Source organism: Myotis davidii, unplaced genomic scaffold (genome assembly GCF_000327345.1).
Source record: "Myotis davidii unplaced genomic scaffold, ASM32734v1 scaffold120, whole genome shotgun sequence".
Taxonomy (NCBI): domain Eukaryota; kingdom Metazoa; phylum Chordata; class Mammalia; order Chiroptera; family Vespertilionidae; genus Myotis; species Myotis davidii.
Window position 1 is genome coordinate 2,359,865 of NW_006294778.1, and position 19,788 is coordinate 2,379,652.

General features: G+C 43.4%; 1 protein-coding gene across 1 annotated transcript in view; it reads right to left on the reverse strand.

Annotated features, from left to right (window-relative positions):
- Window positions 1–16,327: 16,327 nt before the first annotated feature.
- POLR3B (polymerase (RNA) III (DNA directed) polypeptide B) overlaps window positions 16,328–19,788 on the reverse strand; it is a 103,890-nt gene continuing 100,429 nt past the window's right edge. Inside the window, exon 28 of the mRNA XM_006769338.2 lies at window positions 16,328–16,766. Coding sequence (XP_006769401.1) covers window positions 16,637–16,766 — 130 coding nt within the window. The 3' untranslated portion in view covers window positions 16,328–16,636. The remainder of the gene's footprint in view (window positions 16,767–19,788) is intronic.

Consider the following 19,788-nt stretch of genomic DNA (forward strand, 5'->3'; position numbering starts at 1 on the left):
CGCGCCCCCACCCCTATTTTCTACCAGCCATCTCTCGGCTCCTCCCAGTTCTCTCGGTCCTGAACCAGGTCTTACTTGGCAATGTAGGGTCCCTGCCCCATGGTGATACTGAAGCAACGGCAAATATGCTGCCAAGTTGTCAGGGAACAGCTTGATTTAAATCCTGGTCATAAACTGTGCTGTGTTTTCTGCCTCCCGAGGACAACAGCTTCATGGAAGCCTTGCAGCAGGCAGCAGTTTGCAATGGATTTTCAGCCTGCTTTCACAGTCCAAGGAGCCCTGGTACAATCTCTGGTTTCTTGGGATGATCCTGGCTGCACAGGAACACGTTTAGACCCAGTTAAACCACAGAAGATAAACCTCCAGCTGCCATGCATGGTGGAAGACGGCCAACTACATCTTTAAAACTTTGACATATAATTATTTTAGTTTACACTAAGTCTAAGGTTATTTTCATCATTCTCCTTTGTGTTTTTTGTGCTCTGTCCTTTTATTTTATTACATTCTTGTTTTTATTCTAAATAATCCCTTTTACTTATTAGTTATATCACTTTTAATTTCTAATATATTAAATTCTATCTTTATATTAGTTTTTCCTTCTCTCCTTATGTTTATTCTATTGTTATTTTTATAATTTCTTGGGTTATATTATTAATTAATTTTAATTTTTGTTATGTATAAATATTAATGTCTTTGGCTATTAATTTTTCTCTTACAGTATACTAGTTTAGTCATATCTCCTAAATTTGAATATGAAGTTTATATTATTTTTTTAATATCCTATAATTTTTGTTTGAGTTCCTCAAGAGTTATTGTTTCTCTTTGTTTTCAAGTGTTGTCATTGGTTTTTAGTTTTATTGCATTGTGGCTAGAAAATGTTACATGCTGTATGATTTTGAGCAGATATTGACTATCTTCTTTGGTTGTATAGGGTTCAATGCATTAAATTTGTCAATATTTTATGTAGGTTTTCTTTCAGCTTATTTATTATTTTGTGAACTTTATCTGAAATAGGGTAAGAGAGGTGAAATCTCCTACTTTTAGATCTACCTCTTATTTCCTTATGTTTTTGCTTTATGAATTTGGATGCAATTGTAATTTGTGTATAATCAAATATAAATGTAAGGTCTTCATTGTGCAGTTTTCCCTTTATTATAAATTAGCAACAAATACATTTGGTGTTTTTCAAGTCTTTTCTGTTCTGATATGCCCTTTAAAAAATCTTTTTATTATGTGATTTGTATTTTCTGTATTTCATTCTGTGTATGGATTTCCTGATAATTTGGAAGGTTTTTAGTTATTTTAATGTTTTTAAAGTTATTTTAGTGGTTTAAATTTATGTGATTAGTCCTCTTTTTCCACAAGTATCAATTATTGACTCTTGACTATGTAAAATAAAAACATTACTATGCTTCCACTTCCTCCCACCTCCCATTATTTCTTTCCCTCTATCACCAACTTTCAGTCAACTGTACATAAAATTTTAGTTAATTATGTTATGATTTTTAGTTTTTCTAACATTTCTCTGGCAATTTGTCTTTTCTTTCATCTATTTAGACAATGCACATTAAAATCAATTGCAGGTATAGTTGGATTAATATCTACCACGTTTGCCCTAGCTCAGTGATGGTGAACCTATGACACGTGTGTCAGAGGTGACATGCAAACTCATTTTTTTGGTTGATTTTTCTTTGTTAAATGGCATTTAAATATATAAAATAAATATCAAAAATATAAGTCTTTGTTTTACTATGATTGCAAATATCAAAAAATTTCTATATGTGACACTGCACCAGAGTTAAGTTAGGGTTTTTCAAAATGTTGGCATGCCGAGCTCAAAAGGTTCGCCATCACTGCCCTAGCTGGTTTGGCTCAGTGGATAGAATGTCAGCCTGCAAACTGAAGAATCCAGGGTTCGATTCCGGTCAAGGGCATATGCCCGGGTTGTGGGCTCAATCCCCAGTTGGGGGCTTTTAGAAGGCAGCCAATGATTCTCTCTCATCATTGATGTTTCTATCTTTTTCTCCCTCTTCCTTCCTCTCTGAAATCAATAAAAATATATTTTTAAAAAATCTACCATGTTTATAATGTGTTCCATTCCTTGCACTTGTTCTTTGTTTCTTTGTCTCTCTTCTGCCTTCTCTGGTTTCAATTGAGCATTTTGTATGGTTCCATTTTCTTTTCTTTTTTAGTATATCAATTAACACTTATTTTAAAACATTGTTATGGGTTGCCTTAGAGTTTCCAAAATACATTTTTAACTAATCTACATCCATCTTCAAATAACACTATACCACTTCATGTGCATAGCAACTCACTATAACAGAGTATCCTCTCACTCCTCACCTTATGGCATTGCTGTCATTTATTTCCACCTGTCATGCTGCAGAAAGTTCTCAAAAACGTGACCTACTTACTGGTTGGCCCTGGTCACCTGACCAGTAGTCCCTGCGTGTAGCTAGTAAGTGGCAGAGCTGGGTTTTGAACTTCTACCTCCTGAATCTCTTAACTTCCCCTATAGCTGTCCTCAGTACCTGAGTCACACTCCTGAGAAAAAGCTTCTAAAACCAACCACATCATTAAGATGATGCTCTAAACAAGAGTGGAGTGAGCACCTGGTAGCTTCCTTTTTCCAATGACCTGTTGGATGGCCCATATTATCAGGGGTGCACAATATGGACCAGCCACCGCTCTTGGATGAACATGCTCTAAGATACGCGTCTGTTCAGCTGGACAAAACCTCTGACATACAGAGAGTACTTCTGCTCACGGTGTATTGTAGTACACATGTGAGGCAAAAGTGTATTGCGTATTGAAATTGGGTTTATTTGTGAAAACCCTGACACAGGAGACAAGATGTTTTCTCCACTTGAGTAATGGTTAGTTCTTGATTGAGATGATGTGGGCAGAATGAGGTGTGCTGGGACCAGTAGTGACAAAAAAACAAGAAAAATATCCCCTACCAAGGAGTTGCCCCTAAAGGCCAACACACACACACACACACACACACACACACACACACACACACGGAACAATCAGCAGTAATAACCAGCCTCTGGATCTGGACTCAGCTTTGAGGGAAACAGTGAAAATCATGGCTATGCCCCAACCTCAGACACCCACACGAAGCAGGGGACTGGGCTTTGCTACGCTGAAGAATGCATGCTGGGAGGTGAAAAGCTCATGTAAACTGTCTCTTCTCTGTTAACTTTATCCTTAATTATACAAGTAGTACACAAGAATACTCTGGCTATAAAAAACCAAACAGGACAGATAAAGTTAGATCCCTGACCACCATGCCTGATCCTTCGTCCTGCCCAGGAGATAACTATTATGTGGTGTTTTTGTAAAATAGGGGATGAGATAAAACATTTTTCATGATGCTGATGATGCCAGTTAGGACCATTTCAATGATGTCAAGTGCCTTGCTCAAAGGAATCAACTCAGTGAAATAGCAAGTGTTCTGTGTGGCCAGAGCTTATCACTCCAGGGCCAACATTCCATGACTGTCCCTGGTAAGAGTAGGTCTCCAGACTTATTTTAAAAGCTACATCCAAATGGTGCAATGGAAATGAAATATTTTCCAGGGTGAAATCCTGAGACTGCATCCAGGGGTGCATTTATCACTGCATCCCAACAAACATGTACTCCCCCAGCTGTTGAGCATGACACAAGCGGGAGCTTAGAGTATAAGGTAGAGCTGAAGGGAGGCTGGGTGGACTGTTCCATTGGTGGCTCCCAATCATGCCCCCTGGTGTTCACACACCTGTGTGGTCCCCGCCCACATTGACTCTGGACTTGTTTTGACCAATGGGACATCAGCAAATGACAATTAGGCTGTCCTTAGTAAGTGCCTGGGATTGTCCTTAGAAATACTCACCCCAAGCAGAGCAGCTTTTGTAAAGCATCTGGACCCCTGCTGGGGAGCCACAGGAAGAGGGAGTGAGCAAGGCCATCAGTCTTTCCAGACAATCCAGCTGAGGCGCCAGACGAGAGTGAGGCCTTCCAGCCACCAGCTGAATGCACCAGAGACACCCCTGCTGGCCCGGCTCTTGCAGGAGCTGAAGAACTGCCTGCCTAAGCCCTGCACTGACCCCCACCCTCAGAACCATGAGAAGTAACCTGTGTTTGAAGCTGCTTAGTACTGAGGTGGTCTGAGGCAGCCACAGAAACACTTTCCACAATGAGCATTCACAACTGTCTATTAGAACCACCAAAAATGCGTGAGTTAGGAATTTCTAATGAGCAAAAATTAACTGAGGAAAAAACAAGAGAAGCCTGAGGGGAACCCTACCTAAGGTTCTCCAGTCATTCGTCATTAGGCTGCATGTGAATACTGGGTGGAAAATGGCGAATATCCTTCCTGTCACAGATTTAAACAAGTGAGAGTAATTTAAAATGTTTTATTATTTACAAAATGTGTTCAAACCCTGCATATTATTTGACCTCAAACTGGTGGACTACATGTATGTAGTTTTTAACTGATGGATGGAACCAAAACCTGAGCAGTGTTGTCACGGAAGCCCTGCCACAAAGGTGTGAATTGGATTGCACTTCCTAAACATTAGGGGAAGACAGAAAGGAGCACCGGGGTGTTAAGTGATAAAAGGCAGGCTCCAGAGTATGTCCTATCTGATCCCATTGATAGAGAGATCTATTTCCTTTTCATACTACACCGCAGGGCTCTCATGAATGTAACATTGGGTGAAAAAACAGCAACACACAAGGTAAAGTATATGTAGATGCATTAATTTTTTGTTGTTCTTTTAAAAATACATTTTATTGATTTCAGCGAGGAAGGGAGAGGGAGAAAGATAGAAGCATCAATGATGAGAGAGAATCATTGATCTGCTGCCTCCTGCATGTGACCACACTGGGGATTGAACCTACAACCTGGCATGTGCCCTGACTGGGAATTGAACTGTGACCTCCTGGTTTATAGGTCAATAGTCAACCACTGAGAAGAAGAGGATAAGTGCATATATTTACAAAACAATAACAATATAAACATAAAAAAGGTAAATGGCCAACTCTAGAAGGAAGCGAATAGAATGGAGAAGACAGGATTAGAAGCTAGACTTAATATAAAAGAAAATTAAATAAGAAACAAATTCTTAAAAAACAAAATTAAGTGAAATAAATTAACCTAACTTCGTATATCATCAGTGGAAATCACACAGAGAACAATTCTAAATTACTGCCCTACCAGTCAGTAATTTGACTATATATCCCTAGTGAGATATTCTGAATAAACAGAAAGACCCCTAAAGCCACAAAAACGTTCTTCAGTAATTGTGTTGTTTGTGGTAATGTGGGTAGTGTTGTTCTGAGACTGTTTTGCTTATATTCTGGGATAGTAATTATGTTGGTGTTGAGAACTTGGAACTTTGGTGTGAAAATAGATGTAAGATTCTTGCAATTAAGAAAACCATGTAGCCCTGAATTGAATTAGAATAATTAGTATGGACTCATGATTCCTTCCTTCCCTCCTTTCTTCTTTCCTTCCTTCTACTCTTCCTCCCTCCCTCCTTCCTTCATTTCCTTCCTTCCATCTTCTATCTTAGCTTTAATCATCCAAAAAACCTAGAAACAACTACCCACTCAGTAGTAATGAGCATTCCTAACACCTGGATTGTGGTCTTGAAACGTTTCCCATAAAAAAAGAAACTGGCCTCTTAGGAGAAACGGTTGAGTCCTATCCTGGGACAGCACATGTACAATAGGAGACTGGGACATCATTGCAGAATTGAAAGCAAGCAAGTTTCAGGGACTGCTGGGGTGTATCTATCCAAAGGACTCAGGAGCAAACTTGAACAGCCTCTCCTGGCCAAAGATGAGATACTTTGAGCCTCAGAATGATAAAACTGCTATGGATTGGGACACATGAAATATAGTTAATCCATGAGTCCATAATGATACCTCACCAAAGCTCATTGTTAAAGGATGCTAGGGAACTAACTCATTATTTTGAAAATGGTAAGTGAAAGAAAAGAATCAAGGAGACCCATCGCTGCGTCTGCCCCCTTTGCCACTCGCTGCCTTCACCCCTTCCTCCTGATCCTTGTGCATTTCCTGAGGGGCCTGAGAAGACAGGTTAGTTCATCATCGTCCTCTCTCTCCTCCTGACCTTCAATACCACCCCAGACTGTCCTTGCATTGATTCGTGTCCATTCGTTCTTCAAACGTCAGCTGTGGCTGTCGCCTCCTCTTAGAAACCTGCCCTGACTACTCAGGAGCTCCCACTCCTGATGTCACAGGCTGGCCCCTCTCCTGCTGTGATAGAGGAACCCAGTCTCATTGGGGCATTAGCTTCTAGTCAGCATTTAAAGGGGGAAACCCCATAAAGTCAGAATCACCCTTGAAGGCAACTTTAACCACTAAGCACTGGAACAGCTGGCTATGTCTTTGGTTGAGCACCTAATGGGACAGTGTCTTCAACGTAGGGTCTGTAATGCACAAAAAACCGAAACCCATCCACAACCTTTTTAACTCTAGAGACGCTCACGCTGTGAAAAGCATGAGGAGGCAGCAGATTACATTTCACTTCACCTCGACTTGACCATGGGGAGGGGAAAGCAGTTGTCTGCTTTGTTTAAACACTACTCTTCCTTCTCTTTTCCAACGCTGAGCACGTATTAAATTCGTGAAAGTTTACACACGTGAATGTAGCCTCCCCCTCCTTGTGTGGCAGCTTCTCTGTCTTCCCTCCCAATTCTGAGCATCTAAGTCATGATGGCATTCCCAGGACGCAGTAGAATGCCCTTCCTCCTGGAAGAAACCAAGCGTGGGGTGAATGGATTCACGGTGTGGACCTCTCTGGCGATGGTGACTTTCACAGGAATAAAACAGTTCATTCCATCATTTGATCAAATGAAGCGGACCCACCGGTTCGAGGTCTCTATCAGGATTCTCACAGGAACTAATGCTCTGAAGCAGGGTTCAGGGCTGAAAGGCTCAGAGGGCTCCAGCTCGGCTGACCAGCAGATGCTATTTGTTTGAAGCCGGTGGTGTGGCTGGACCAACTAACTCATCGATGGGTTCTGGCCGGGTTCCAACGGTTGCTCTGCTGGCCCCTCTTTTCCCTGATCCAGGTTTAACGAGATGAGCGTCATTAAGAAAGGCAGGGCCCTTATCCTGTAAGTGAGCAAAGTGACTCTTCACATAAGGACTGATTTTAATAACCCAGTGCAAGACCCCCTTTAAGGTACAGAATGATTCTGGCACATCAGTTAAGTGTTACACAAACCAGACGTGAGAATTCAAAATCAAAGGCGTTTTTCATTCATGTGAAAAAGGGATCAGTAAGCTGCATGAAAACTGGGGTGCATAAACGTCCCGGGGGCCTCTGTCCGCAGCAGGAAAAGCTCAGAGCAGATTGGGCCCAGGGGGAAGCAGCCTCGGCCGCCCATAACTCAGAGATAGAAGGCGGCGATCCTCATGTGCCGCCTCTGTTTCATGTGCGGGCTCCTGCCTCTGATCTTTCCGCAGTTGCCTAATTGCCGATGACTGTTTCTGTGGACACAAGGGTCTGCTAAATGTGTAAGGCCTGCATTTTTCCAGGGGAGACTTTTTCCTTTGCACATCAGCCAAAGATTCCTTCATACACAAATTCTTTTCGTAGGCAGGTCATCAGATTCTTACATGGGGGACATTAATGCTGAGTTCAGTGCACACAGCTGAATATGAATATATATCTACGTACAATCTGGTAACTCGATGGAGTGGGGATCCTCGATGGGAAGGCCCATAATGCCGTATGCATGTCTTGAATTTCTTTCCCACATGAGGACTGCACTCCTAACCCACTCTTAGGTAAGTACTTTAAGCTGTTTGTTTTCTAAGAGTGGAAATGGCTTCACTTGCAACACACCTTCTGACCCAGTTGCCACTGTACCCAAGGGCATGCGTTGAGGAGTGTTTGAATAAAAGTGAGGGGCACATTTAAACTTACTACTCCAACAAGGATCAAACCCTAGCATTATCCGCACAACAGGCCACCCACACAGGTAATAAGTCACACAGATGAAATAGACTTAATTAATTAAGAGAGAAAGAAACGGTTGTATGCTACCAGGATGGCAAATAGGTTCCATATGGAAGCCACCTCCAATTAACCACAGTGATAGCTGATATTTATTGAGCACCGATGTGGGTCACATGAATAAATTCAATTAGCCCCATGAGTAGGTGTTGTTATTACCTCCTTCTTAAGGATGAGGACACTGAGGCAAACAACGTGCCCAAGGTCCCATAGCTAGTTGGCGGTGGAGCTGGGATGTGAAGGCAGGCAGCCTTGCTCTCAACCACAGCAGCTCCTGCCTCTCAGCTGAAGGGTTGTGGCTCTGAGCTTGGTGTTCAAGGGCCTGAGGTCAAATTCAGGTTTAGCAGGCGAGGCTGCTATGACTGATTAGGGGGCTGCCAAGGGGATCCAGACACAGAATGGGAGCATATGGATGTGTATTTGCATCCCTGACTTTATTTAAAAGGTCCTTACAACATCTGTACTATCAGAACCGTAACTGCCTCAATCTCTACAATTATTCACTCCTAGATTTTTGTAACATCTGACACTGAGTAAGGTAATTAGAATAACTCCCTGCTGGCAGAGCAGGTGATGAATCATTAACAGCCCTGTTTCAGTTTCTGGACCGAAGTTTATGTATTTCAGCTCCTGACAGTTTGTAGGCCTACTCAGGACATGCAAGACCAAGACTACTGAGGAAGGACAATTTCCAGTCACTCAGAAAGACAGTTGAGGCTGCTGAGATTTTGCTTGGGGACCCAACCCTGTTCCTGTCATCTTAAAGTGCAGGCAGTCTTGAGCTTGCTAGGATAGAGCTCTCCCAGAACATATAACCCCATTTACTTGTACAGGACCATTCAAAGGGAAGGCAGAGTTTCTGCATTGGGGTAGACTGGGAGCTGAACAGTCCCTGGCATGAGGCAGCCAGGCAGATGGAAAGCTGACATATTATTGGGTAAATGATGAAAATCAGTATGTATCCTTGACAAAAAACAAAAACTGACTAGATATAAAATGAATCAGGCTGTGGGCAAATGTGAATAAAAATGCAGATTACAACTAATCTTATCTTTTCCTATCTGTGCTAGTACCATCCTATAAAAGGGTAATATGCAAATTGACCCTAACAGTGGACCGACCACAGCTCGGCCAGTCACTATGAGGCACACTGACCACCTCTCAGTCCCTCCCCCCAGCCGGCAGGCTCCCATTGCCCAATGGCGAATGGGGAGCCAGGGTGGGTGGTGGGGACACAGGTGACACCAGGCCAAGGCCCTGCCCCACCAGTCACCCACACACAGAAGGCAACCCGCAGCGGGGGCAGGGCCAGCAAGTGGGCAGAAACAGCCTACCTCTTGGTCCCTCCCCCCAGCTGGCAGGCTCTGATTGCCCGATGGCAAACAGGGAACCAGGGGTGGTTGGCGGGGTGTGGGGGCGGGGAGGAGAGGTCAGGGCCGACTGCGGGGGAAGATGGCCCTGATCACAGGCCAGGCCGAGGATCCATACCTGTGCATGAATTTCATGTGCCGGGCCTCTAGTTAGATATATAAAAGCACATTTACAATAGGAATGAAACTTACATTACAACTATCTTATCTTTTCCTATCTGTGCTAGTACCATCCTATAAAAGGGTAATATGCAAATTGACCCTAACAGTGGACCGACCACAGCTCGGCCAGTCACTATGAGGCACACTGACCACCTCTCAGTCCCTCCCCCCAGCCGGCAGGCTCCCATTGCCCAATGGCGAATGGGGAGCCAGGGTGGGTGGTGGGGACACAGGTGACACCAGGCCAAGGCCCTGCCCCACCAGTCACCCACACACAGAAGGCAACCCGCAGCGGGGGCAGGGCCAGCAAGTGGGCAGAAACAGCCTACCTCTTGGTCCCTCCCCCCAGCTGGCAGGCTCTGATTGCCCGATGGCAAACAGGGAACCAGGGGTGGTTGGCGGGGTGTGGGGGCGGGGAGGAGAGGTCAGGGCCGACTGCGGGGGAAGATGGCCCTGATCACAGGCCAGGCCGAGGATCCATACCTGTGCATGAATTTCATGTGCCGGGCCTCTAGTTAGATATATAAAAGCACATTTACAATAGGAATGAAACTTACTTAACTTAATGACCAGCACAATAGACATCTGTTTTGTCTAATGCTGTTTATAATTTGTACACTGAAGAAAAAATAAGGGCTCTGTGGTTCATGTTTACATTTGTTGGCATAATAGAGTAACAGTTATACTTAATAATTCTGGATAATCACTAGATTGTCCAGAAGCACAAGGGCTGTCAGTTTACTGAGGACAAATCCAAATAACTGCCATTTAAAATGGTTCTCACTTGCTTTGTAATTTAATCTACCTTTCATATGTCTAATTCAGTAGTTCTCAACTGGGGCTGATTTTGCCCTCCTGGGGACATTTGGCCATGTCTGGAGACAATCTTGATTCTGTATAAATCTGGCCTTTAATGCCCATTTCCTCCACTCAGCCTCCTCACCTGCAGGGGTAGGAGTGGGGGAGACAGGAAAGTGGGGCCAAGGCTCCGTGGGTGGAACAGGCCCATTCAACCTGCTGCTTAAGGAAAGTCACGGTAGCAAGAATGAGAGAAGAGTGGGGAGCTAGTTCCCAAGGGGTGGGTCCCTTGGAACCCCTAAGAATCTAAACACTGGCTCTAAGAGGGGGGGCGGATCCAGAGCTCTTCATGCAGCCGAAGCAGTGGATCTCAAGTTTGAGGTTGCGTGGGAACCTCCTGGAGGGCTTGCTAAGACAGACTGCTGGGTCCCAGCCGCATTTTTAACACGTTCCCTGGTGATACTGATGACACTGGTCCAAGAACCCCACTCTGAGAACTCCTGGCCTAGAAGCATCCCAGTTATCAGGGATCCCTGCTCTCTCCAAAGATCTGTCATCATTACTTAACCTTAAAGGGCAATATTACTCCAGTTTTTTCAAATACAGTGTTCCTAGAAGCCACTAAAGTAGAGCCAATTCACTAAACCTCCCAGTTCTGTTAAAAATGTGAGTGTGAACTTCACCCCAGTATCCAATACAAAAGGGTCTGAATCCATCATCTGCTTTATCCACACCACTCCTTGCCTGCGTTAACGTGGATGATTGGGAGTTAACCAGACTTAAAATTTATTATGCATGGAACGAGCTATTACCTGCGCTTGAAAACCGCTTTAACTCCTTTGACCACGGGCTGAGATTTCAGACTTCTGAGTGAAAATGCGAGTTTCAGGCTGTTCTGAAATATCCTGCCATGGCATCCTGATCACAATAAATTTGATTTGCTAAAGCAAATCTCTTAATTGCTTCCGGAGCCTGTGTCTGAAACCCAAATGGCAGCTTGGCTGTGGTTAACAGACGGCACACGCTTATTTTTTTTGTTCCCATTTAAAACGGCCTCTTTCAGGCTTGACTTTAATTTCTCACAACGTTGGCCCCGTGGGCTGATGTAGTATAAAAATCCAACTTTTGGTCAGCAAATGAAACAAACTGTTTTCAAGACACATATGGAGTAAATATGGATGGTAAAGAGGTGCTACTTTTACAGTCACTTTTCTGACCATCCGTTTAGCAAAGGAATTATTTGCAGGTCTCCCAGAAACTGGCTTCTCTATTACTCAGCCGGCCGGGAAGCCGCCGGGCCCAGCCGCTGGCCCTAATGTGCTCATTCTCGTGTGACTCATTACTGCAGCGAAGGTGTTGGCCCAAAATACTCTGAAGCAGCTGAAAACTATCCCATCATGCAGCAGCCAATCAAGGCCTCCTCCCCCCCACCCCCTTTAAAAAAAAAAGAAATCACAAAAAACACAAAATCCTTTACTTGACTCTCAGCACATGGAAGTGTTTTGAGGACTGGTTCTGTGGGCTTCATGAAACTATTCTGGGACTCCGGTGCCGACAACAGGCCTCACTTTGATGTCAGCGGTAAATGGATGTTCCAAGGAAGTGGGTTCTCAAACCCCACCACCGTCCTTCCTCCCTACCACGGTGAAACAGGGCGACTTTCACAAATAACTGCTGCAAAACCCTACGGTTTCTGCTCTTGGTCCTGGTTCCCCAACTCCCTCTTCTAAAGGAAACTCGGGATTGCCTCTCCTAACCCTTTCCCGATGAAGCTGTTCAGGATAAGGATGATAAGAAGTAGATATTATCAGTGGGAACAATAATAAACATTTGTGAAAACCTGTTACGTACCAGGCACGGACCCTTTCGGTGTATCATCTCACTGAGTCTTTAAAATGGCCCTAGGTGTTGGTACTATTATACTTCTCATTTTGAAGATGGGAAAACTATTTGCGGTAACAAAGCTATTAAATTTAGGATCTGTGTTCTTTTAAAAAATTTACTGAAGTATAACATACCTTCAGAAAAGTGAAAAGTCCTGCGGGCATATAGCTCAATGAACTTTCATAAAATAAACACACCCATGGAACGAGCACTCAGGTCAGGAAAGGACCAGCCACGCCCGAGAAGCCCCCTTCCTCCACCACACAGTCATTAGCCACCCACTCTGCCCAGGGAACTGTGACCGTAACTCCTTAGATCATGCCTGTCGTTGAACTTCAATGGAACCAATACAGTATGCATTCTCCTGTTTAACTTTTTCAACCCACTATTATAGTTGTGAGAGGATTGAGATTATTGTAGGCAATTTTTCCACTGCTGTATAGTATTCCATTGTGAACATGGCACAATTTATCTGTTCTATGGTTAATATGCAGGAGTTATATTTTTTAAAATGTATTTTTTATTGATTTTAGAGAGGGAGAGATAGAAACATCAATGATGAGAGAGACTCATTGATCGGCTTACTCCTGCATGTTGCCCTGACCAGGAATCAAACCATGACCGCCTGGTTCATAGGTGGACCTTCAACCTCTGAGCCACACCTGTTGGGCTGCAGGGGTTATTTTTAAATTGGGGCTATTAAAACAACTCTACTAGAAAAATTTTTGTACATGCCTACTGATAACATTTCCACACATTTCTGCTGGGAATACATGCACCAAGGAATGAATTGCTGGGTACATTCAGCTTTAATAAATACTGTTAGCAATTCAGCCTGTGTTGCTATATGACCTGAGGGTTATTTTTTAAAAAATATATATTTTATTGATTTTTTACAGAGAGGAAGGGAGAGGGATAGAGAGTTAGAAACATCGATCAGCTGCCTCCTGCACACTCCCTACTGGGGATGTGCCCGCAACCAAGGTACATGCCCTTGACTGGAATCGAACCTGGGACCCTTCAGTCTGCAGGCCAACGCTCTATCCACTGAGCCAAACCGGTTAGGGCTGACCTGAAGGTTATTATGAACTGAGTTGGGTCCCTCCAAAATTCGTATGCTGAAGGCCCAACCCCCAATGTATTCGTATTGGAGACAGGGCCTTGAAGGAGGTAACTGGTATTAGATGAGGTCACAAGGGTCCTAACCCGATAGGACGGGTGTGCTTTTAAGGAGAGCAAGAGACACAGTGCTTTCTCTCTCTCTCCTAGCACTCAGCATGAGGACACAGTGAGAAGGCGGCCTTCTGCAGCCAGGAAGGAACAGAGTTCTCACCAGAAACCAAACCTGTCAGCACCTTGATCTTGGACTTCAAGCACCCAGACCTACGGGAAAATAAACTTCTGTCATTTAAGCCACCCAGTCTGAGGTATTCAGTTATGACGGCCAGGGCAGACTCACCGAAGGGGAGAAGAAGTGGGGAAGCTGGCCTCACCTCGATGAGCTTGCTTCCTATTTGGGACTGTGGCCTTCCTGGTCCTGGTGTCTTGGTAACTCTGAGGCCACAGGTTTGTCTCCCCAGCTCTTCGGCTCTGCCAAGGCTCAGGTCAGGGCTGCACCCTCTTAGCGGTTTTGTAGCCTCTCATCCTTGGGCCACCTCTGACCTGGCAAGACCCTGAGAACAAAGTGCTCGAGGGTGGTCTGTAAAAGTCTACTCTATCATTACTGGAAATGGAAATCCAACTGGCAGTTTTTTAAAACAAGGCATGTACAAATAACAAATCAAATGCTACTCCAATGCAGTGGCTGCTAGTTTTTGAAATAGCAACCCAACACAAATTTTTCTTCTAAGGATGTCTCAATTTGGAACCCACACTTTCTTTAATCTTTGTTAGCTTAGAAACTGGGAATTTCCTAGAAGGCTAGTTAGGTGACTCCCTGCAAAATGATCAGAATTGCCTAGAATGGTTTTTTTAGGGGGAAAAGTTTAAGAAAAACAACCACTCAGTGACACTTGAATAAAAAAAACAAAACTGTCACATCTGGGCTTTAGCCAGGTAGCTCCGTTGGTTGAGTGTAGTCCTGATATACCAAGGTTATGGGTTCGATCCCCTGTCAGGGTACATACAAGAATCAACCACAACAAATTAATGTTTCTCTCTCTCTTTCCTTCCCTCTATCTCTAAAATCAGTAATAAAAAAAAAAAGGTCACATCCGGTAACTGAAAAGAGAATCACAGAGGAAGCCCAAACAAAGCCGACTCAGAGAGCCTGGTTTCCAGGCCCACACTGTTTCCATTAGTGGTGGGGATGGTGCTGGGGTGTCAGCCACTTAGTGACTCAGTTTCTTCAGCTGTATGAAGGGAATGATCATGCCTGTGAAGAATCGTTCCCAAATCTCCAGAGCAGTTCATCATTATGCCTGGAGCCCCCTCAGCATGGCCGAGTTTCGTCCTTGGCACTGATCACCGATGGTGCTATGACTCGCTGACGTCTGGGCCTCAGCTGATTCTGGCTCCTTCAGACACAGGCACTTGCTGCTCTCTTTCTGTCCTTAGTGCAGTGCCTCACACATGGCAGGTCCTTATGAACCCGGCACACTGGTAGCTCTTCCCAAACTGACCCATCGAGTGGTCACTGAAATGGTGAGCCACACATTACGAGGCAATTACGTCTTCCGTGAAGTTGGTAAGTGGAGTGGTCACATAATAGGAAATGGTCAAAGTCACCCAAGAAAACTCATTAAATGGCCCACGAAGTACAGAATATGTTTTGGACACTCCATCCAGTACAGTTATCATTAGGCACTCTCAATTCTGAGAATGACAAAGCCAGGTGAAAGGAAAGGGCGATGGGTATAAACTAAGACCTTGGTGCATTCGAACCTCTCAGTCTTTATTACACCTCATGTTTCTTGAAGTGGCTGGAGACCCGTGGTGATGGCTAAGGAAGGCCTACTACCCGCAGTGTCTCCTGCATTCTTCTTTTACCGTGAAGTCTCTAGGACTTTTACACCAAGTGATGTCAAGGTTTGGTTCTCAAGTTGATGACTAGCCTGTTTCCTGGAACATCCCTCTTTTGGAGAGTCCTGGACCATGGTAGCTTGGTAAAGGCTTTGAAAAAGTCCTTGGTATGTTTAACTTGGTTATAACCATTTTCTCAACCCTATTTCACACTGGCATGTGTTTCCTGTCAGTATATAAAAACCTATTAATATTCTATGAAACATGCTCATTGTGACGTGCTAGGAATGCAGCCTCAGACAGCTACTTGGGGCTTTTCTGACCTATTTTCTAAACAACCCTTAGTACAAGTATTTATCTGGTTTCAGGGCAGAGCAATTAAGAACAAATTAGAAATGGAGAAGCCTGTCAAATTAAAAAGAATACGGACAGCTAACATCTTGGCAGGAATGAAAGGAACAGAAAAATATTAACGCATCCATGGAATTATTTTCAAATATTCAACACTGCACATGGTACGATCATGGAGGTTCAAAATAGTAGCAATTAAGTCCATAAGACAAAGTGACATCCTTGGTAAACTTGCTTCAGATGGTACGAATATGTTTATTATATTTCATCAAGCTTAAAGTTAAGAAGTTTGGGTATATAAAGACAGGATTCAATTGTTGGAAAAATTTATCCTCTCACAGTAGCAGATAAGAAAGCCACTGCTCTATCAACGACACCCTTGGCTTCCCACAGTTCTTTCCTTCACATATTGCTCAGATCACAACCAACTCAAACAGATTCTTTTTTTAAAAAAAGTTTTTATTGACCTTTTTAGAGAGAAAGGGAGAGAGAAGAAACATTGATAGAGAAGCATCAATTGGCTGGCTCCTGCATGCCCTCCACTGGGGATTGAGCCCACAACCCAGACATGTGCCCTGACTGGGAATTGAACCAGCAACCTCTTGGTGCATGAGACAACACTCAATCCATTGAGCCACACGGGCCGGGCTCAAACAGATTCTTTATATCCCTCAAGTTTCATACAAACCTTTGAGTTTTATTTAACACCAAACATTCTTTTTAAGGAGGACCGTTTTTCTAACAAGTAAATTTCAAGATACCAGAACAGAAATAAAAGTTTATTTATCTTTTAGGTCATGTCCATTTGCAAATCAAATTCAGTACATGAACGAGGAACGGCATTATAGTCCACACTGCTGGCATCTCTTCTACGGCCCGAGGCTCACCGATCAAGGGTGTTCAGTCAGTCTTCTAGTGTTAAAAAAGCCTTTCCATCGATTTTTGCTTTTTTTCCGAGAGAACATTCAAAGGAATTATTCACAGGAGCAGACATGGTCCTCAGTCCCTTCTATTTTGCACTGCGTTGCAAAATATGGTTTGTTCTCTTTAAATAGTCACCTTCCCATCCTCACTCATTGTATTTGGCCAGTTTTAACCTGGGGATAATGTTCATGGACTGCAGTTCCTGGAAGAGCAGCTTGCAGGCATAGGGAATACGAAGGGAAGACACGTGACAGGACGACTTGCAGTAATGGCACCTGAAACCCAAGTCGGCATGTATTAGAGGGACAATGACTCAGAACAAAGGCCTGCACGCAGGAAGTGAGAGTCCTCTCTAACAAATTCTACCGCCATTCCATCGAGTTGGTTTTCTACTCCTCGGTGTTCAGCCACACTATCCAAAATGTACTTGTGTGTCCCCAAAGTAAAAAGAAGCCCCCAAAGGAGCAAAAACCAAAACAAAACAACGATCACTCCCCCGGTTTTAAAACCACGTACTTTTAATCAGTTAGCACCATACTTCTTAGACCTTTCTCCTTAAAATGCAAAACAGCTGCCAATATAGTTGTTTTGAATAAACCCCCGAAATCTGAACCATCTGAAAGTTACTCAGATTTAGACTTTTCCTTGTTGAAAGCATTTTAAACAGATTCAGTCTCCATGTATTGATAAGCATCTACTACAATGCACTATTCTAGGCAAGAGCTCAACATTTACCATTTGACCTCTGTCACTGAGAGACTTGAAGTATGCTGGGAAAGATGGGACTTCCATATAGAAAGGTGGTGTCCAGGGCTCTTCAAAGTTGGTTATTTCTATTAGCATTGGAGCTACTTTACTTACTGGCCCTGTGTATATGCACATATTCCCATTTAATCCTTACAACAGCCCACATTCCTAATCAATATGCCTGCTATGCTAGTAGGATTATCTTTTCCTTCAGCCAGGGAACTAAAAGCCATTGATTAGGTCTTAATCAATGGCTACAACTGAAGAAAGGGTCCCTGGGGAGAACTATTCTGTCACATTTCAGACCAAAACAGAGCCTCACCCTATACCTCAAGGATCTGGGGCACCTGGTACAGTAGGTACCCAGTACAAATCCTGAGACTTAATAGGTAGAAAACTAGGTCCTCCCAGGTAACAGGGGAGAACATGAGTGCAAGAGGAATAGCACCAAGGCTTGGTAGATGCAGTGCTAACGGGGAACTGGAGGGAGATCCCTCAGGGAACAATATAGGCCATTCTGGAGGGTGGTAAGGCACATGGGTAAAAAATGTAAACACGCATATTATTGAAGTGATCACAGAAGTGGCAAAGATGTGCACAAGAATGTTCATAGTCACACTATTTACAGCAGCACGAAGCAGGAGACTGCTCATAGTTCTGTGAGTCCAGGAGATGTATGCAGGAGAACCTGTGCAGACACTGAATGCAATGCTGCAGACACCTCTTTACTGAAATGTAAAGGTGTCCAGGACACACTGTGAGGTGAAAAAAGCAGTCTGCTAGACAGTATGGTCCCAAGAGGGTCCTGAAATGGGTTTCAGTAAATGTATGAAGTTCCCAAAATCACATGTACCAAGATTTTTTTTGCTATCTATTTGTATTTCCCTGCTATTAAAAACATCAAAAAAATTCATGATTTAGAAACAAAAATAGTTCAAAACTACGGGCAAAGAGATGTCTCCCAAAGTCCCTAAAATATTAACAGGGGTCATCTCTGAGTGGCGGGAATTCTGACTAATATTTTTTGTAACTTTGAATATCTTATAAAGAGCAGGGATCATTTTTGTAATCAGCAAAATAAAGCTTGTATTATGTCAGAAAAGGAAATCACCAGGGCTGAGAATCTGAACGTGCTGGTGAGTGACTCCGCAGACAGGAGCTCCTGAGGAGAAGAGAATGGGATCTACGCTTGGGCCCCTACCAGGGGGCTGTGGGAGCTTAAAGTGCGGAGTATTTGACTCTATCCACAGTAATATAAACATGAGAATTACTTTTCCTAAAAGATTACCTAAAGATCTTTTTAATGCATGACAGTTTACGAATTATGTTTTCAATGTGCCTGGTTTGGTCTAATTTCTCCAAGTATCATGTTTATGCCTTAACTGAATTGGAGAAATGGATTTAGCTGGAGCAACTTCTTGCAGATTCTCCTGTCATCATCCTGTGAATTCAATCCAGGCTAATCTACTTAAAACTGTGTGTGCTGATTCATGATCCAGAAAGCCCACTAAACTTCTCTTCTATGAACTATTTCTCCACTATTTAAAATGGTCCAATGCATATATACACATACATGCATACACAAATAAAAATACATACCCATATAAGTAGAAATATATAAATTACCTTAACCTGGTCTCAACAACTCCCAAAGAAAGAAACTTGACCCAAACAATAATAAAATAAACTGATTTTTCAGGGCAAAGCCAGCAAAAGGAGGAGGCTGTGGATTCACATGAGAAATGATTGTCCAGTGAAATATCCTCCATGAGCTAATTATCTTAACAGGGACTTTCTTTTCTCTGCAGTTTTCCTTCTGGACCTCTCTTTTGTGACTTATACCCCTCGTGTCTTCTGTAGAACAGTCTTGCTGTAAATATCCCCATAGCAATGCCTTACTAATGTGCGAATCAGCGACAAAAGGCCAGTCTCAAGGTTCTGAGCTGCTCTAATTACTCAGCCTCCATTGTGCTGTTCATTAAAGAGCGACTTCCTCCAACAAACGCCCGTGCTCCCTCCCACACAGCCCAGCACACACGTCAGGTAACATGGGAAAAGGACAGCATCATTATGCGCCTCTGCCTGAGAGCAGCACACGGAGCTGCCAGCCTTGCAGACTGGACGAGGATGCTTTCCTGTTGGCAACAAGGGATAAAGCAGGCCATTCAAAATCAGACATACAGTACAGCAGGTCTGTTTAATTACAGTCAAGACCTTAAACCGTGTAACCTGACTTAGTGCTCTTTGAAAGGATTTCAAATACAATACACATTGAACACATGAGCTTCAAAATCGGGCACTGCTATCGGATAATCTTTAAATGTGACAGAAGCAAAGCAGGAAAGAAGATGTGAAATTAACAGAATAACGCTGAGACCAATTACTGCTTACCTTAGTCTCCCCGAGTATTCAGCGTAAGAGAGCAAGGTTTTCAAAGTGCATGGGTAAATATGATCGTCTTTTCTTTCTCTTTTCCTTCCTTTCTTCCTTCGTCTTTCTTCCATTCCCTCCCTCCTTTTTCCCCCTTCTTTCCTCTTTTTCCTCTTTCCC